The sequence below is a fragment of the Tursiops truncatus genome, chromosome 19 (assembly GCF_011762595.2).
Source record: "Tursiops truncatus isolate mTurTru1 chromosome 19, mTurTru1.mat.Y, whole genome shotgun sequence".
Taxonomy (NCBI): Eukaryota; Metazoa; Chordata; class Mammalia; order Artiodactyla; family Delphinidae; genus Tursiops; species Tursiops truncatus.
In genome coordinates, this window is record NC_047052.1 from 35,813,091 (window position 1) to 35,833,795 (window position 20,705).

The following is a 20,705-nucleotide window of genomic DNA, read 5'->3' on the forward strand; positions in this document are numbered from 1 at the left end:
GAAAACACTTATGAAGTTCATAGTCCAGAGGCACAGGCTAACTAACAGACTGGGACCTAACCGTAGGATTATAGAAGGCTAACTAGAAGACTGCCTAGGTCCATGAGCTGATCACGCGCTCTTTGAACCGTTCCTATAAAACTCCTCACTACCTCCTCCAGGTAGGTACACACAGTTTTGAGGTCATTAGACCACTGTAGCCCCCTTTGCCTGGCAAAGCAATAAAGCTATTCTTTTCTACTTCACCCAATAAATAAATAAATACTGCCTAATCATAGCAAAATAATAGCGACAATGTATTGATAACTGATTATGTATGTTTATGACTATATCTTATGTGTGTATATGTTTATGTATGCTTATATATAAATAAAATAAATGACAGCAAAGATACAAGGGATAAGAGGAAAGAATTAGGATTTTTTTGTTATTATAAAGTACTCACACTATGTGTGAAGTAGTATAGTGTTATTTGAAAGTGGACTTACTGTAAATGTATATTGCAAACTCCAGGGCAACAAGTAAAAAAAGTAGGAAAAAAATGAAATGTAAATGATGTGCTAAAAAAGGAGAGAAAACAGAATCATATTAAAAAACTCAATTAGAGCAAAGGGAAAAAAAGAGTGGAAGACAAAAATAGACAAACTATAAGGGCAACAAATAGAAAACAGTAACCAATACAGCAGATAGTAATCCAACCACATCAATAATCACTTTGAATGTCAACGTTCCAAATGCACCTATTAAAAGACAGAGATTGTTAGAGTGGATCAAAAACCATGACCTAACTATATGTTGTCTATAACAAACCCACTTTCACTATAAAGACACATACAGATTTCAAGAAAATAAATGGAGAAAAATATACTATGCTAACACTAATCACCAGATGAGAAAGCTGAAATAGCTATTTAATTTCAAACAGAGCAGACTTCAAAGGAAGGAAAGTTATTAGGGATAAAGAAGGGCATTATATAATAATAAAGGAGTTGATTCTCTAAGAAGACATAACAATCTTTAACATGTATATGCCTAACAACATCAAATTGTGAGGGAAAAAAGCAACAGAATTGGAAAGAGAAACAGATGAATTCTCTATCAGAGTTTAAGACTTCAACACCTCTCTATAAGAAACAGATCCAGCAGGCAGAAAATCAGTAAGGATATAGTTGAACTCAATGACATCATCAATCAACTGGATATAAAGGACATTCACAGACTATTTCACTGCAGAACAGCAGAATATATGTTCTTCTCAAGCTTACATGGAACACTTACAAATACAGACCACATTCTGGGTCAAAACCACACCTTAACAAATGTAAAAAGATATAAATCATACAATGCTCTCAGTCCACAAATGATTAAACTAGAAATCAATAACAGAAAGACAACTGGAAAATCCCCAAACATGAAGATTATATAACATAATACTAATACTATATGGGTCAAAAAAAAATGAAATGAAACAGCTTTTCAAAATTTTAATTCAATTTATAGCATTGAATGCATATATTAAAAAACACGAGATCTAAAATCAATATTCTAAGTTTCTACTTTAGAAAACTAGAAAAAGAGCAAATTAAATCCGAAGGAAGAATAAATAAAGAAATAATAAGAATTAGTACAGAAACCAATGAAATTGAAAACCAAGGAAATTAAGAGAAAAAAATCAATGAAACCAAAAGCTGGTTCTTTGAAAATTAAATAAATAAGCTTCTAGCTATGCTAACTAAGGAAAAAAGAGAGAGGACACAAATTACTATTAACATAAACAAAAGAGGGGACATCACTACATTTCCCATGGCAATTAAGAGTAAGTAAAGGAATACGAAGAGTAACTCTATGTTCATAAATTTGATAACCCAGATGAAACAGACCAATTCCTTGAGAGCCACAATAAAACAAAACCAACAAAAAAAAAAGAAACAGATAATCTGAATAGACCTGTATCTATTAAAGAAATTGAATCAATAATTATGACCTTCCAAAACAGAAAGCATCAGTTCTAGATGGGTTCACTGGTGAATTATACCAAACATTTAAGGAAGAAATTTTATCAATTCTCTACAATCTCCTTCAAAGGATAAAAGCAGAGGGAATACTTCCTAACCCATTCTGGGAGGCCAGCAATACCTTAACACCCAAACCAAAGACATTTTAAGAAAACTACAGACCAATAACTCTCATGAACATAGATGCAAAAATCCTCAAAAAAATATTTGCAAATTGTGCTTCCTTGGTGGTGCCGTGGTTGAGAATCCACCTGCCAATGCAGGGGACATGGGTTCAAGCCCTGGTCTGGGAAGATCCCACATGCCGCAGAGCAACTAAGCCTGTGTGCCACAACTACTGAGCCTGCACTCTAGAGCCCGCAAGCCACAACTACTGAGCCCGTGTGCCCTAACTACTGAGCCCAGGCTCCACAACAAAAGAAGCCACTGCAAGGAGAAGCCCATGCACCGCAACAAAGAGTAGCCCCCGCTCACCACAACTAGAGAAAGCCCGCACGCAGCAACGAAGACCCAGTGCAGCCAAAAATAAATAAATTTATAAAAATATATATTTGCAAACTGAATCCAAAAAAGTATAAAAAAGAATTACACCACACCAAGTAGAATTTATCTCAGGCATGCCAAGCTGATTCAACATTAGAAAATCTATTACTATAATACATCACAACAAAAGACTAATAAAGAAAAATCACATGATCATTTCAACAGATGAAGAAAAGTATTTGACAAAATCCAATACTGATTCATGATCAAAAATTCTTGGTAAACTAGGAATAGAGGGGAACTTTCTCAACTTGAAATGGACTATCTACAAAATATATACAACTAAAATCATATTTAATGGTGAGAAACTCAATGCTTCTTCACTAAGATCAGGTACAAGGCAAGCATGTTCCTTCTGGCCACTCCTTTTCAAGATCATACTGGAAGTCCTTGCTAATTTAATGGGGCAAGGAAAGGAAATAAAAGGTATTCAGATTGGGAAGGAAAACATGAAACTGTCTTTGGTGGCAGATGACATGATCATCTATGCAGAAAGTCCAAAACAATCAACAAAAAACCCCTGGAACTAATAACCAAATATAACAAGTTGCAGGATACAAGTTTAATATATAAAAGTCAATTACATTCCTATATATCAACAATGAGCAAGTGGAATCTAAAATTAACATCCTCAAAAATGAAACAGGTATAAATCTAAGGAAATATATATAAGATCTATATGAGGAAAACTACAAAACTGATTAATGTCATCAAAGAAGGACTAAATAAATGGAGAGGTATTTCATGTTCGTGAATAGGAATACTCAATGTTGTAAAGCTATCAGTTCTTCCCAAATTGATCTATATATTCAATACAATCCCAACCAAAGTACCAGCAAGTTATTTTATGGATATTGACAAACTGATTCTAAAGTTTTTACAGAGAGGCAAAAGATCCAGAATAGTCAACCCAATTTTGAAGAAGAACTAAGTCGGAGATATCACACTACCCAATTTCAAGATTTACTATAAAGCTATGGTATTCAACACAGTGTGGCACTGGCAAAAAAATAAACAAACAGATCAAAGGAACAGAAAAGAGAGCCCAGAAATAGAACCCCATAAGTATAGTCAACTGATCTTTAACAAAGGAGCAAAGGTAAAACAATGGAAAAAAGACAGTCTCTTCAACAAATGGTGCTGGAACAAATGCACATCCTCATTAAAACAAAAAAATGAATACAGAAACAGAACTTATATCCTTTACAAAAATAAACTCAAAATGGATCATTGACCTAAATGTAAAAGCAAAACTGTAACTCCTAGAAGACAACACAGGAGAAAATCTAGATGACCTTGGGTATAGTGATGCCTTTTTAGATAAAACGTCAAGGAAACAATTTATGAAAGAAATAATTGATAATCTGGACTTCAATACAATTAAAAACTTGCGCTCTGTGTAAAATAATGTCAAGAGATTCAGAAAACAAGCCACAGATTGGGAGAAAATGTTTACAAAAGACACACCTGATAAAGCACTGTTATCCAAAATATACAAAGAACACTTAAAACTCAACAAAAGAAAACAATCTGACTAAAAAAAAATTAATTAACATTCTATGTTTGCAATGCATATTTATAATTCTCCAATTCTGGTATTCTAGCCCTTGAATACTTATAACCCATACCTTTGTTTTATATCCAATTATGAAATATATCCATTTGGATTTTCCATTAAACACCATGTTCTAAATTCTTCCACCATTTGTAAGTACTTCTGAATTCTGTTTTTCACCGTAAGACCACTGGTTTACTATGCTCTAGATCTAGAAACACATCTGTGGCTACTGTGTCTTCTTTATCCCCCATATCATTCTGACACCAAGGTCTGCTATTTTTCACACAATTTTTGTTGTCAGAAAGGTTCTGTGAATCTTGACACAGTATCACAATTCTCATGTCTAACATTCAAACCCTCCATCATCTTCCCACCCTAAGCCTGCATGCCTATATGTACTCCACAGTCTGACAGGAAGCGTAGATTCCAATTGGGCTTGGTCTTGCTCATTTCAACTGAAACACTTTTCTATGAACCTTCCTTTAGTCGCAGTTCAAATCTCCCCTACTTGGTGAAAACTCTGACTTCTTTCTCCTAACTCAAACTGCACTAGACCACAGTTCTTAATTTTTCTTTGTTTAATGTGTTTTTCCCCTCCACCTCTAATTAGTATTCAGGTCTACCATCTCTTATTTACAATATGAAAAACCCACAAACTCTGAAACTCGTTTTTTCTTAACTCATTTGTCAGCAAAACCCATAACTGACCTCAGATTATCTGCCTTATTTATTGCACTTTATGTGAATATGCATATGTCAATGTAAAAATATTAAGGGGCTATGTATGTGGTTTTGCCCTAAACCCTGCTGGGGTTATAACATAAATAAGGTATCTTATCACCTTTTCAAAACACACAAAAAAATTTGATATCTAAAACTTATTTGGTCCCAAAGGTTTCTTCTTTTTTTTTAATAAATTTATTTATTTATTTTTGGCTGCGTTGGGTCTTCATTGCTGCGCACAGGCTCTCTCTGCTTGTGGCGAGAAGGGGCTACTTTTTGTTGCGGTGTGTGTGGGCTTCTCATTGCAGTGGCTTCTCTTGTTGCGGAGCACAGGCTCTAGGTGTGCGTGCTTCTGTAGTTGCGGCTCACAGGCTCTAGAGTGCAGGCTCAGTAGTTGTGGCGCATGGGCTCAGTTGCTCCACGGCATGTGGGATCTTCCCGGACCAGGGATTGAACCCGGGTCCCCTGCATTGGCAGGCGGATTCTTAACCACTGAGCCAGCAGGAAAGTCCTAATTTCTTATCATTATTGTTTCTTTATTATTTAGCTACACTTCTAAATAGGTTTTACTTATGTGTATTAAAAAGGCACAACTGGATGAATGTATAAGATTATGAACTACTAGAGGGCAGGACTACATGTACCAATTTCACAGCACCCTCAGTGCAGTTCAGTGATGACTTTGGTGTTTAGTATATGATACAATTGTTCTCCCTGCATGGATCACAGGAGAAAAATAATAAGTATATAATATACCTGCTTTTTGATGGAATTCTCATTGTATATACCATCTCAATAATGAAAGCTTTTTGCTTCAACTGTGGTCATATTTCAAAATGTGTCAGCACGTGGGTCTGTCTGTGTGTTTGTTCAAGCATTATTGCCTATGAAAGAAATGTTTCTCAACTTTGTCATATACATTATTTTCAAATTTCCTAATAAGAATAAGAAAATGGTGCTTATCTTTTGGAAAGCATCAAGAACTCTACTGAGGTTGGACAAATAAAAATAACAAAATATAATAAACGTATTTTTTTACTTTTAAAAGGATGGGTTACAAAAAGCAATGATATGAAAGAAGACATAATAATTCTAAGAAAATCTGCAAATGCTATTTTATTTTCATTGTTACTAAAATTTCTGAAAGTTACAAGTTTTTATCTCAGATCACTTGAAATATAGCCTTCAGAGGAGTAAAGTTTTATAACCTGTTACATATTTTGTTCATTTTTAAAGTGCTTTGCATTGAAAATATAAAGACTTTTTGCCTGAGTATCTAAAATCTAGTATCTGGCTATATGAATTTAGTAATCCATTTTATACAACTAAAAATAAGTTTGAAAAAGAAGAAAGATATTCTCAGAGATGAAATTTACTACTAGAGAATTTGGGGAAATCATACCTCATCAGTGTTATAGATAATCTGGAGTCCTGAGGAAATCATTTCCACAAGGTAAAGGAGATAGAGTGACACTGTATTTATCTGAAAACAAACATTATAATAGGTTAAAGGAAACAACAAAAATACTATGTTATGAAATTAAATGTAAAAGCTAAAATTACAAGTCTTTTGCTCTAGTAATGGCATATAAAAACTATTCCCTTTCCTATGAAAAATAAAGGAGCTATGGATTTAGTTCATAATAAGAAAAGCTCAGCTTTGTATGTAAAACTCTAAAATCCTCAAATTCATTGTGATGGTTATTAACAGCTGATTAGGGACTATTTTTACAACATTTGCTTTCTAAGATTTATTTTTAAACTCTAGATCTGAGTACTTCTACTTTGAAACAGTTTTGCCCCACAGGCTATGTAATGTCAATCCAACTCAAATGTATGTAAATGAAAAAACTGTTTGGCAATTAAGACATTAGGACTATGCCAGTACACCATAAACAATAGGCAGTGCATCTTGTATTCAGAGAATACAAAACTTATGTAAGCAACTGCTGGAACACAGTAATCAATAATTTAAAATCTATTTATGAACAAATGAGTTTTTTCTCTTAGTTTATTAGTTTATTAAAGATAAACATTATATGATCTAAACAAAACAAAGAAAAAGACAATAATGTCCACTTTAACCAAAAATAAAGATTCTCATAGAATTCTGAATAGGATGTGTAAATTTTTTAGAAAAAACAAGCAGTGAAAGATAAATACTACAACATGGACAAACCTTGAAAACATTACACTAAATGAAAGAAATCAGTCACATAAGACCGTATGTTGTATGATTCCATTTATATGAAATGTACAAAATAGGCTTATTCACAGAGACAGAAAGTAGACTGGTAATTGCTTAGGGCTGGGGTCTTTGAAGGAGATGGGGAGTGACTACTAATAGGTACAGGATATCTTTATGGGGTGATGAAGATGTTCTGAAACTGACTGTGATGTTGGCTGCACAACTTTGTGAATATGTTAAAAACCACTGAGTTATATACTTTACATAGGCGAACTGTATATTATGTGAATTATATCTCAATAAAGCTGTTATGTAATAAACAAACAAATAAATAAATGGGAAGCAGTGAAAATTTTTCATTTAGCCAAGAAACTGCTAACTTGAGTTAAAAACAAAGAGAAGGCAAGATGTAATTTTCTCCCCATATAATTCTAACCCAAAAGATTATTACCCAATAACAGCCTTGGTACCTTGTGCCTTCCTTGACTCTCCTCCAGTCCTTTTTGAATAATTGACAGAAAGTTGGGGTAGAAAATTATTTGTGCCCTAGATGCCTTGGACAAAGCAGCCCTGTGCTGCCAGGGCCTACCAGTGGGGGTAGCTCTCTCAGGAACCAGGACTATTGTGAACATCTCCTGATTTCCCAGCACTCAAAGTCCAGTGTGTGTCGGGGGTCTTGTCAAGGTCCAAGTGGGCCACATAAAAAGACAGAGTATTCCAGTTTTTAGGTATTTTAGGTCAACATCAACTCTTGAGGGACTTTTCTCAGATCACAGTAGGGAAGAGTTTCATCCCATTGCCAAGGTCACCCAAATATTTTCTTAGAGCACTGACACTGGCCTGTCAGAAATGACCTCAAAGAAATTTCATTACTATTGACAGCCACTTACAAAAACACCTCAAAGAGCTCACTGCTCTGAATTTCAGGAGGCTTCTGTGAGAAAATAACAGTAAGTGGTAAATTGTACAGGGACTACCAAATAACAGGTTGACCAGCATTTATTTGAAAGCTACCGTGTGCCAGGCACTGAGCTTAAATTCTGAGCTACAAAAATAAGTGAGCCACTATCTTCTGAAAACCCTATGTCAATAGTAAACATATTCGTTAAAGCAAAAGGTACAGAAAACCTAATTAGGTGATAATTACAAGGAGAAGGTTGAGCAGCTACATATTCATGTAACACTAAAACTCCAAGGAACAGGTTACAAATAAGTGTAAGAGTTTCTGCTGCCTAGAAATGGGGACACAACTTTCTGTGTTTGGAGGAGTCATACTTAAGTAAGACATTTCAGATCTCTAGAGAGAGAGGAACTATACAAAGGAGACACTCTTATTTTAGTAAGGAATATATGAATAATAAGTATTCTATCCTAAAGACTACAGAACCAAATGATGAACAGGAAGAAAATCCATTAAAGATAAACAGCATATATAATATTTGTATCCTAGAAACAAGGCAATAGGATGTCCTGCTAAAAGGAGTACACAGATGTGAGAGAAAAAGTGAAAACAAAACAGTCTTATGCTGTATTCTTAGCATATAACATTTATATACAAAATTTAATATAGTATGTAAGATAAAATTTATAGACTCCAGAAATGCCTTTGGAATTACATTTTAGTGGTATGTTTTTAACGTTATTGAAGGTTGATATATTAAAAATGAACTGTCATGTAACAAAAACTTCTGATTTGCTGTTATATTACTGCTAATTGTCTTTTATTCCCTAGTTCCTAAATATTGAAATTCCTCTAAATTTGGTAATAAGAACAAGCTTTTGTCACTGAAAGAGCTGTAGGATTCCTTCTTCTAGATAGTAATAATATTATAATCTATCCACCTGCCCTTTTTGCTTTTGGACCAATAACACAGTCAAATTTAATGTTCAATCACAATACCTAATTCAGTCCTGGTGGGATTTCTTCATTTCGTGGTTGATTTTCTACTACTGTTTTGAACAATTTATGAAATCTACTTTTTAAAAATTGTAAATAGCCTCAAATCTTCTATGATGTAGAGTATAAATGGAGAAGAAAATTTGTAATCTTCTCTTTTTACCTGAAGATGACCATATTCCTCATAGGAGAGAATCTCATCTCCTGTATGTACGTTGAAAACAGAGTGAAGGCATGTTGTCGAGCGTGGATCCTGCTTAAACTGCTGGACCTAGAATCAAATATAAAATTTGAATAATGCTACTAATTCACATTTTTATCCAATATCAGAGATTATAAATTATTTTTCAAGACATTTTTTAATGGGGAAAGCAACAGCTTATAGACAGAGGATAGAAAAAAGCAGAAATGTTATTACTTTTTCTAAAGAAACAAAACACAGACAACTCATAACTAGTAATTTAACAGTTAACACGATTGTTAAATACTTAATTGATATTTCACAAACATAGCAACTCAAGTGTAATAGGGAGCTTGTTAATATAGTAGCATTGGCTTTTGTAATGTTTTGCATCTTATTTTAGAGTCAAATAACGGTTTACTCTGTTGGACAGGATTTCAGGGATTGTATCCCACTGTACTGCTATTTGGAAATGCTTACATGACACTCAATGAAAGAGTGCTTCAGGCGACATTCTAATTCAGTAAGTGTTCAAAACTTCAAATGCTTTTTCTTTCTCCAAGGATCACAAATTGTAACCCATGCTCTTGTCAACGTGTTTTCATTTCTTTTGCCACACATACTCTCATTTCTAAGGCACCAATTCCAAGCAAATATAGGCCATACCTTTACTTATTAACCAAACGAAAAATTTAACCATTTTAGAATACTAAGTAATTACTAAATGACAAAAAGACAAACTCCAAGAACAAGCAGATATTAATTCAATTCGGCAAACATTTACTGACCAGTTATATGCCAAGTATGCCAAGTACTAGTTCCTGGAAGTATGAGATGAATAGGAACAGAGAATGAATAGAATAACACATAGCTCTATGTAAGGCAATGACTTTCTTCTCTATTTGATGGTATCTGGGTGTTCATGATCTTGTCTTGTTTCACTTGGCTAAGGAACCACATAGAACCATATTCTCTTCTCTACCTTCAAATTTCTTCTCCATCCTTAAAGTCTTATCTCAAAAAAAACCCCACAAAACCTTCTTTTATAAAGCCCCTTCTGAACCCCAACTAAAATTCCTTCCTTTGGACTCCTACATCAGGGTGCTTATCACTCAATTGTTTCTCCAGTCTTTTATTTTCATTAGTTGTCTGTATCTCCCACTATCTTACAAGCTTCTAGAAGTCACACTATCCAATATGGTAGCCACTAGCTACATGTGACTAATTAAATTAAATTACAATTATATAAAATTTAGAAATTCAGTCCTTCAGTTACACTGGCCCCATATCAAGTATTCAACAGCCACATATGACTAGTGACTTCTGTAACTGTTCAACACAGTAACAGAGAACATTTAGATCATCACAGAAAATTTATTTGACAGTACTGTGCTAGAGAGCTAACACACCTTTGCACCCCCAAGAGCCCTGCACAAACAAATAAGCTCTCCCTATGGTTGAAATCAACAAAATGAAAGTCAGGACCTATCAAAAGATAATCAGAAATGAGAGAGTGAGGGTAAAGGTAGGGATGTACACCCTCTATCTATGTAGTGACCAAGCTATCCAGTGTTAACTCAGAGAAGGTGAGAAGGCTACCCCTTCTCAGTATCTGAAACTGCTGGCAATAGTCTTAGACCAGCGGTCCCCAACCAGGGACCGGTTTCATGGAAGACAATTTTTCCACTGATCCACTGGTGGGGGTGTGGGGGGTTGATGGTTCAGGTGGTAATGAGACTGATGGGGAGCGGCAGATGAAGCTTCAATCGCTCGCCCGCTGCTCACCTCCTACTGTACCGCCCAGGTCCTAACAGGCTGCAGACCGGTACCCATCCACGGGCCAGGGGCTGGGGACTCCTGTCTTAGACTACACAAATAGAAATCAATGTGGTCACTACTTTCACAGTACCATGACTATTATCTCAAAGTGTTGAACATTATTCTGGGCTCATAGACAAAAATGTGGTTAAATTAAAACAAAATACATTTTGCCCACTTGATAAGGATCTAGATGGATAAGGTTTTCTTAGTTTAATAAAGTGATTGCTGCAGTTGACAAGGCAGTGTTTGTCATTTGTCTTCAAGACACACAAGTACCCAGCATGAGAATTTATATTCATTCAATCACTGTGTCAGGGGAAAAGCAATTACTAAATGATTAAAGATGCTCAAGTGGGGAATTATATAATTATGCTTTGAGTCTTAAAGCTGTTAAAGACAAATAATTTAAAATTTCAGAAAAAATAAAAGACCCAAACTCTATAAGCTTTGACAATTAATGGGGCATACTGTATGTAAAATATAGACAAAAAGTACTCTTGAAAGCAGTCAAAATCAAGAGGACATCAATTAGTATTGTATGATATCTGGCATTTGGCAAGTAAAAATAAAGAATAATCAAAGTAAAATTTTCTAGATTAAAAAAATCTAGAATAATGTTTTTTATTCTTGTATTTTATTTAGACTTTTCCTGAAAATTTTAATCATTGTGAATAAGTAGTTTATCATTCAGGAAAAGGTACTGAGTATGCTGTCATCCATTCTTAATTTATAGACTTAAAATATGCACTTAGGTGGGAAAAATCATCTCATAAGGGAATCCTGGAACAATAAACTTTATAAAAGTTTAATGATTTCTCATGAATTAGAAACTACTTGGTAGCATTTTAAATAAATTTTTGAAGGAGATAGAGACAGCAACATTCATAGCCTATTGTAAAGCAAATCCCTGCCTGCTGAACTACTAACTGCAGACTAAATCAATTTTGAAATCTGAATGCTTCTCCTTAAGAAGTGTTAATAAAAATAGGTATATGAACATTTAAAGGTAAAAAAGGCCTAATGTTAATAAGTAGAAATTAATACAAGCAGCAAGCCAATAATAGAAATCAGATTGCTCTACATTCTTCAAATCAAGGAAAACTCTATTCACTCAAATTCATAATAAGTTAAAATATCTCCTTTAGGTAGTATTATTAGAAAATATGTCAGGAAGCATGCTTTACAATGAGAAGCAACAAAAGTGGAGAGCCTTAAACTTTCGAAGTCATGATTTTACTTCAGAAGATGAGCCTTAAGGTTAAAGAGCACTTGAACACTACAAATATGTTTTACTTCAGTTTTAAGTGAAGGCCAAAAGATATAATTTCATATTTAAAAATATGGTAACTGGGGGTGGGGGTGGTGGGATGAATTGGGAGATTGAGATTGACATATATACACTAATATGTATAAAATAGACAACTAGTAAGAACCTGCTGCATAAAAAAAAAAAATTCAAAAATAAATAAATAAAATGCAATTAAAAAATAAAAATATGGTAACAGTCTCTACTGCTATGGAGTCATTAAGGAAATGGTGAGCACCAATAAGAGGTGAAGGTATGGTGGGACACACTGAGCTGGGTGCATGGTTCATTCCAACTGAGTCGTATGTGGATTACAGTAATATCCTCCATGCCTACTCTAAAGGTTATGGGACTCAAGAAAGATTATAACAATGAAAATGTTTTAAAATTTATAAAACCCTACATTTTGTAGTACGCAGAAATACCTAATCCTAATGTGACCTACACCTTCTTACAACTCACACTTATTTTAATGGTCTACCATCATTCCTACATAAGGCAAAAAATGATAATCCTTTGTAATTTAAGGAATTCAAGACAGCTTAAGTCACATTCAAGTGTATTCAAAAGAAAACATAATTGTGAATACTGGTTAGGAAAGTTGAATAATATTTAGAAAAGGACATTAACAATTGGTTAAACAAGCCACAAAGAAAAAAATTTATATTACATCATTTTCTTCCTTTTGATAAACAATTATAATTTAAGTCCGTCAGCCTGGTTAGCAAACATACGAAATTCATGGCTCTCACAATGTTTCCTTGGGAGAAAAGTTGAATTCATAGACATAAAGCATTCATGAAATGATAAATGTGAAATAAACAGTAAACTTCTCACATAAGAAAAAATAACTTAAATCACACTTACTTCAATCTATATGACATACAAGTTTAATTCAAATATGTCAATATGACATAATACTTTATTTCAAACATTGAAAAACCTTTATAATAATGATTTGCAAAGTTAAATCTCAGTAGACAGATTACAGGTTTTTCATATATCTCTTATTATCAGCTGTGAATAAATTTACTTTCTCTGCAAACTAACATTGTTTGGTTGCCATTTTCTGGTGACAGAATATAAGTTGGTTTTTTTTTTTCATTTTGACTTCAGATACAGGGCTTAAAAAAATGTGCTATCACAAAAACAATATAGTATTCATATGATAGAGATATACAAAACATTAAGTGATCAAAATTGCCTGCATTAATTACTGAAGTGCATCTTTGCTAATGAATCATCAAACCTGAGAGTGGTCTTGGGAAACCATGACGCACTGATGTAAATATTCAATATATGGATGCTTACTATATTAGGACCTGGAAACACAGAGGTGTATGTAAGTAGGGGGAATATCACATTATATTTGTATAGAGCTTTACAGTTTAAAAAGTTTTATTATGCACATTATTTCTTTAATTTCCAAAATAACCCTGTAAAGTTTGCTGTTTTCTAAGCCTATAATTCCTGCCCTCTTTACATGTAAATGAATGAAGTTGTTATAGCCTTAAACTAAAGTTCACTTAAGCCAGAGTACTCACATGTCCAAAAGGAATTTTGATAAGGATTTTCTTAAGTAATACAATATTGGTTAGAATTATGGATATCGTGAGGTTCCTGAGAAACTGAGTATTTATCAAGCAAACACCAGATGCAAAATACAAACAAATTCAAGCCCAGATAACAGTTCTCAATCAATCTCGCTTAAGGTATTTCTTCAATTTCAGTATTTCAAAACCCTGGGCTGGGAAGGCAGAGCTGTTTTAACCTATCTAGACTGCCCTAGGACGTGGCTTTACCTTTTGAAAGTACATTCTTCTTCAGAAGATGCTATTGCTATATTGGTTAAATTAATGCCTCAGAATGATGTGAGAATTTCAGCCCACACTATAGTGTTTTTACCTTATCGGCCTGACGCATATAGCAGTAGAGAATTCCTCTCATGCATTTTATAGCCGAGTGCTCCAGTTCATGGGTCCTTCCCTTGTCATCATCAATGCGCCTGGGTGAGAGAGATAACTCATGAGGCAAATTGAAAATGCATTTGAAAAGGAAGCACAGCTTTTGATAATTAAGTATTTAACTATCTAGCTAGTTAATCGTATGTTCTGGCGACATCTACTAATTCTGTAACAGTGAAACTGCAATTTCCCAGCAGATGTAGAAATGCTGGGAAAAAAAAAATGTCCCATGATGAAACTTGCACAAATTTCTCCTTCTTTTAAGGAAGTAAGCCAATTGCTTTAAAAATAGTATATAATATTTTCAACACTGACTTGGCTGAAACTTTAAAGGATATTTCTATATTGGAAAAATCCACCAAAAGATTTTTTAAATTCATTGTTACAAAGTAGAGGCAATTTTAAATATCAATCCCTTTAGGTTATGCAATGGCCACTTGGATTCAATGAAGTGTAGATTAAGGTAGACACATGTCTTCTTTGGTCTGCCATGTGTTTAATAATGCCAGCCGGGCACTTCAGTCAGGAATGCCTTCAGCTAAAACATGCATCCAGTACAATACATGATGCATTTGGGCATAAAGTTTTATATCCTTAGGTCTTAGTTTAAAATCAATTGACCATAGTTTACATCTCTTGTTTTTAAAAAGAAAAAAAAACAGCTAACACCTAACTATTAAACTAGGTTGAGATGTCCTTCTGTCTTTAAGTTCCTTCTGTCTTTAAGTTCCTTTATTATTGATCAGTGGCCTTCAAAAAAGAGGAATGAGAGTTACCCACCAATGAAAATAATAGAAGTAGTTTATTCATTGTTTTACTAAATCTTAACTAAAATATCTGGCCATCATCCTCACCTGATAAAAAACATCACCTGTCTCCTTATTTAAAAGTATACTATAATTACCTCCTCTTTCAATTACAGATCTCACATACCAGTAATGGAAAGAAGGATGATCATTTTAACATGGTACAGTGAATGTCAGTAAAGAGTAAGTTATTTGTCATTAGAACATCATTCCCCCTTTCATATGCAGGTGATAAAGTAAAACTAGTATGATTCTGCTCTGTGATCTATTTTCACCCTGATGTCAGAGCCAAGTGTTAATAGAAGCAAATTATGGCACGGATAACAGTGGATGGGGCACTGATAAATGAAGGAAACAGCACATCTGGAGTATAATGAGCTCAAAGAAATGTTCTATATATAATTCCCACCTCACCATAAAACAAAGAAATAATTCAGGGGAAAAAAAAGTCAAGTTTTTCTAAAACTGCCTTTAAAATAATTATCTGCCCCTAATTTCCACATTCATTAAACCACGACTAAAATATTCCAGAATAATTTAGCCGCAATAAGGAATCCTATTTCAATGAAGCTTTCGAGCTTCTCCTTTGTTCTGCAAATAATAGTGGTAACGAGAAGAATATTTCTCTTCTGACTTAGAAAATAAAAGAACAGTTGCATTTGAGTAAAAACATTTAGGCAATTAGTATATATCTATTGCCTTTCCTAAGAGTTAAAATGAACCTAGTGATCCAAAATAATTCCTCTATTTTCTACGAGGAACTGGCAATATTCTACTCTCTTTAGCCAGCTCTGTGGATGCACATTCAAGTTTTAATATGATCTCAATAATACTTTTAATTTTAAAAAACAGATAAATAACTTTATATTTAACTTTAGTCAATATATTGATCACAAGCTATGTGGAGATGTTGATCAGGTATTTCTACAATATGAAGTCTTGAGTTTATATCTGAACCAGAATTCCATACTTATAAATATATAACTAGTGAAGAAACTAAACACTTGAATCCTATCATTGGTGCATTATTTCCACACAGCCAAACTTCAAGGGAAAAAAAATAAGAATACTGTTTGGTCACGTGACTTGACTGTTTACTAGCACTAAGCTAGGGTCACCTGTTATATTCAGTTCCTAAAATAGCAATAAATCTGACAAGGGAGGGAACTGGCTAACTTCTTGCATGAAGGCATCCTCTCTCTCCCTTAGACAGTACTACAAGGTATCCTGTCTGCCTTGAGTTTTTGTATTTCTAATATATGCATATTTAAACAGTCTGAAAGTACTTCTTCAAGTCAATACTCTTTTTAAAAAAATTACTTACTCTTCTCAAATATAAAAAGTAAACTAAATTCCATATTTAAACCCTAATTTAAAGTCATGTTTTTTTCTAGAAGTTATATTAGAAAGAACAAAAAATGCAAAAACCCTACATGATACTTTTTAGTATGGCATAAAGTTTAGGTTCAACTTTCTTTTAACAGATTTTGTATAATTGACTAGGTTCAGGAACAGTTTTAACCTAAACCATGTAAATCAATATAATTATTTATAAAATAAAATAATTATAATGGTTATAATTATATAAAATTTTATTTATATTAATTATAATTATATTCACATATAATTATAATGTAATATAATGTAATGTAATATAATTATACATAGTATAATATAGATATAGTATAATATAATTTTAAACAATGACATATTCAGGACTACAACTTTATATGTAAATGACATTTTAAAAAGTCAAACATTTTAGTTAGTATTTCTTCTCTCCTCTAAAATAAAACAAAATTACAAAGTGAAACTGTAATATTACATTTAAGGAAAACTATTTCAAAGTGTATTTTTGTAAATAAGTTACTTCATTGTCTCTTGACTTTATCCAATTATTTAATTAAATAACATCAAATTATACTCCTAATGTATATGAAATATAAATGTGCATAAAATAATCCTTTCAAGTCCTCAGTACACATGCACACACACACAAATTCAAACAGAAGTGAGGTTTCAAGAGATTTTTGACAAGACTGATTGAAAACTAATACAATTAGAAAACTCAAATTACTTCCATTTTCAAAAATTAATAACTTTATATTATGCATTCATTACTAATAAGAGATTGATATAAATTCATGAAGAGAAAATACTGATAGCTTAATTTTTGAGGAATTCTACCTAATATAATCTATATGATTTCATTAGCATTTAAAAGTAGAACTGGAAGCAAAATTCTACTAATTTTACAACATGGGGATTCTCTAAACAAACTATCACAACATAATATTGTGAAAGTAAAAAGGGCTTCATAGTAATTTTGTGGTAAGTACCCTTGCATTTATCCAAATAGAACACATTTTGCTTGCTAGTAAAACAAAAAATCTGCTACTTTAACTATGTAAGAAGATAAATTATCCAGGGAGTTAGTACATAGATAGTGTCCCCAGCAAAGAAAAGATTTTAAATTCTCTATCAGATGTTTGAAGCCTCCTGGGAAAAGGCCGGTACTCTTGTTTTTTTTTAAGCAATTTTCCCCCAACATTTTATTTACAAAAATTTCAAATCTATAGAAAAGCTAAAAGAATGCTACAATTACTCTTCACCTGGATTCACCAGTTGCTAAAATTAGCTTGCATTCTCTAATTTATTTTCTGCAGTATTTGAATATCATTACCCACACATATTTCAGAAGTATCTCCTAAAAACAAGGACATTCTCCTACATAACCATAATATCATTATCATACCCAATGAATTGATACTATAATGTCTAATATATAGTGTATATCAAATAGAATCCAACTATCCCCCAAATATACTTTACACTTTTTTTAATGCGTGATTCAATCAAGGTTCACGCATTGCATGTAGTTCTCATAATCTAGCCATCTTCACACCTATTTTCTAATCTTCTATGATTATTACATTTTTTAAGAGCTCAGGCAAGTTGTCCTACAAGTAGTCACAATCTGGCTTTGTTTGATTGTTTATTTACAGATAGAGCCATTTACACATTTTGGTAAGAAGTCAATATGGGTAATGTGCCACATCAGGAGGCACCTAAAGTCAGTCTGTCCCATTACTGGCTTGACTACTTGATTAAGGTGCTACTGGTCCTAAGACTAGTAGTTGCTAGACATTTAATGAAGCTACATTGTGCTTACATAGAATATGGTAAAAAACGCTGGTAGTGACATTAGCAAACAAGTGCTGAAGGTGACTGCCTTTATATTATCTCACTATTTGATTTTCTTTACAAGTGCAACACATCAATGATTTAAGACAGAGAAATCATGTTCATGTGAAAGATACAGTTTTCAAATCAGAAGTACATGCATGTGGAGAGAGCAGGAAGATGGCGGAAGAGTAAGACACGGAGATCACCTTCCTCCCCACAGATACACCAGAAATAAATCTACACGTGGAACAACTCCTACAGAACACCTACTGAACGCTGGCAGAAGACCTCAGACCTCCCAAAAGCTCTATTTACAATAGCCCGGAGATGGAAACAACCTAAGTGCCCAACATCGGATGAATGGATAAAGAAGATGTGGCACATATATACAATGGAATATTACTCAGCCATAAAAAGAAACGAAATTGAGCTATTTGTAATGAGGTGGATAGACCTAGAGTCTGTCATACACAGTGAAGTAAGTCAGAAAGAAAAAGACAAATACCGTATGCTAACACATATATATGGAATTTAAGAAAAAAAAATGTCATGAAGAACCTAGGGGTAAAGCAGGAATAAAGACGCAGACCTCCTAGAGAACGGACTTGAGGTTATGGGGAGGGGGAAGGGTGAACAGTGACGGGGCGAGAGAGAGTCATGGACATACACACTAACAAACGTAGTAAGATAGATAGCTAGTGGGAAGCAGCCGCATGGCACAGGGATATTGGCTCGGTGCTTTGTGACAGCCTGGAGGGGTGGGATAGGGAGGGTGGGAGGAGGGAGACGCAAGAGGGAAGAGATATGGGAACATATGTATATGTATAACTGATTCACTTTGTTATAAAGCAGAAACTAACACACCATTGTAAAGCAATTATACCCCAATAAAGATGTTAAAAAACAAAACAAAACAAAAAAAAAAGAAGTACATGCATGTATCACCTTCAGAAAATTAATATTCAGAAACCTCATTTTTGTAATGGTTGAAGTGTATCACTATTGACTATGTGTCAGGACCCACAACAGATGCTTTCCATATATAATGAAATAAATGAAGTAAGGAGAACTTTTGTATTGTGAAAAGATTTATTTTTCTTTTACTTTATGAAATAATTATTTGACTGACAACCAGATTATTAAGTGATACCCCAAAGAAGTATAGTAAGAAAAACACTAAACTGGGAGAGGGAAGGAGAAGAGTCCTGGCCCTGGCTCTGTCATTAACTAGTTGTGCAATTTTGAACAAATCTGTTAAACTACTCTAGGCCCTAGTTTTATCATCTGTAAAATTCAATCATCATCAATTTCCTCTGTGATTGAAACCAATCAACTCAACGAGAATGGGCAATTCATTCTGTCAAAGACTAATGATGATTTACAAACCTAGAGATGAGAAATTTTGGTCACAAACTCATAAAATGTTAGAACTTGTCTCATGTAAATCCTTAGGAAAACTGAAAGGTTTAGAATCCTAAAAGGAGATGTGAGCAGTTGCAGGTAACACAGTGACTCAGCAGCAGAGCCAGCTGCCCAATTTGTCTTGGGGCTACAAAACCCTATTACCTAGACTTGGAGTTACTAGTAAAAGACACACCAGCTTACCTGTATGCAAGAGCCAAAGCCCAGGCCCCAGCAGCGCAGTATAGACTGTCATGGATCTTGGCCTTCTGATCATCACCACATGTTTTTGTGGGAAAGAGACCTGTGGTTGGACTTTGATACAGCAGCAATGTTGACTTGACTGAAATTGAAAACAAGAAAAAGAACGAATTGTAAAGCCATCCATTTCCCTTGAGCTGAAGGTCTTAAACTTCCTTGGTTTCCTCATCCTACAATTTCGTTGTTTCTAAACTTAGCTGTAGTATAAAACTTTTGAAGATGTAGAAACAACTCCAGGTAAGTAACTGCAGCCTAAGTAGGGATCCACCCTGCATGAAGGGGTCTTTCCACTTTTGAGGAAAGAACTCAGCTAACTGGCATTTAAAAAGTCTTTAGCACATCCTTCTTTATGTCAGTAAGTGTTATAAGGCAACATCAGATACAGAAAAAAAAAAGATTAACCAAAAAACTAAGTATATTTTCAAAAATAAGTTCAATAGGGAAAAATAAAGCAAATATACAACAAAGAGTTGTATACATTTGCTAAATCCAAAGCTAACTCAACCCTAAACAGGCCAGAATCCTGTTTTTCACTGATGACTAATTCGTACCTGAAGAGCAATGTATTCATTTTACATACTATATTAGTGATATGTTTAACATTTTAAAACTGAATCCCATCTTTATATGACATGAAAACAGCAAGCAAATAATTATTTTGTGAACATTCAACTTAAGTCAAAGAAGTCTGAAATCAGCGTTTTCCAGTTGTCCGTCAGTATGCACAGGGATGGTTCCAGGACCCACCATGCATGCGAAAATCCTCAGACACTCAAGTCCCTTATCTAAAATGGCTAATACAGTAGGCCCTCCTTATCTGCAGGTTCTGCATCTGCAGATACAGAAAGCAACCTT

At 33.9% G+C, this 20,705-nt stretch overlaps 1 protein-coding gene across 4 annotated transcripts in view; it reads right to left on the minus strand.

Annotated features, from left to right (window-relative positions):
* Positions 1 to 20,705, minus strand: part of PHKB (phosphorylase kinase regulatory subunit beta) — a 193,756-nt gene that overhangs the window by 148,279 nt on the left and 24,772 nt on the right. For 3 of the 4 annotated variants that reach the window (XM_073795660.1, XM_033845059.2, XM_033845058.2), the window contains 4 exons: positions 19,794 to 19,932; positions 14,138 to 14,237; positions 9,088 to 9,195; positions 6,242 to 6,322 (listed from right to left, as the gene is read on the minus strand). In XM_073795660.1, coding sequence (XP_073651761.1) covers positions 6,242 to 6,322; positions 9,088 to 9,195; positions 14,138 to 14,237; positions 19,794 to 19,932 — 428 coding nt within the window. Of the gene's footprint in view, positions 1 to 6,241; positions 6,323 to 9,087; positions 9,196 to 14,137; positions 14,238 to 19,793; positions 19,933 to 20,705 lie in introns of those variants that run through there. The other variant, XM_073795661.1, reaches the window with a different exon arrangement.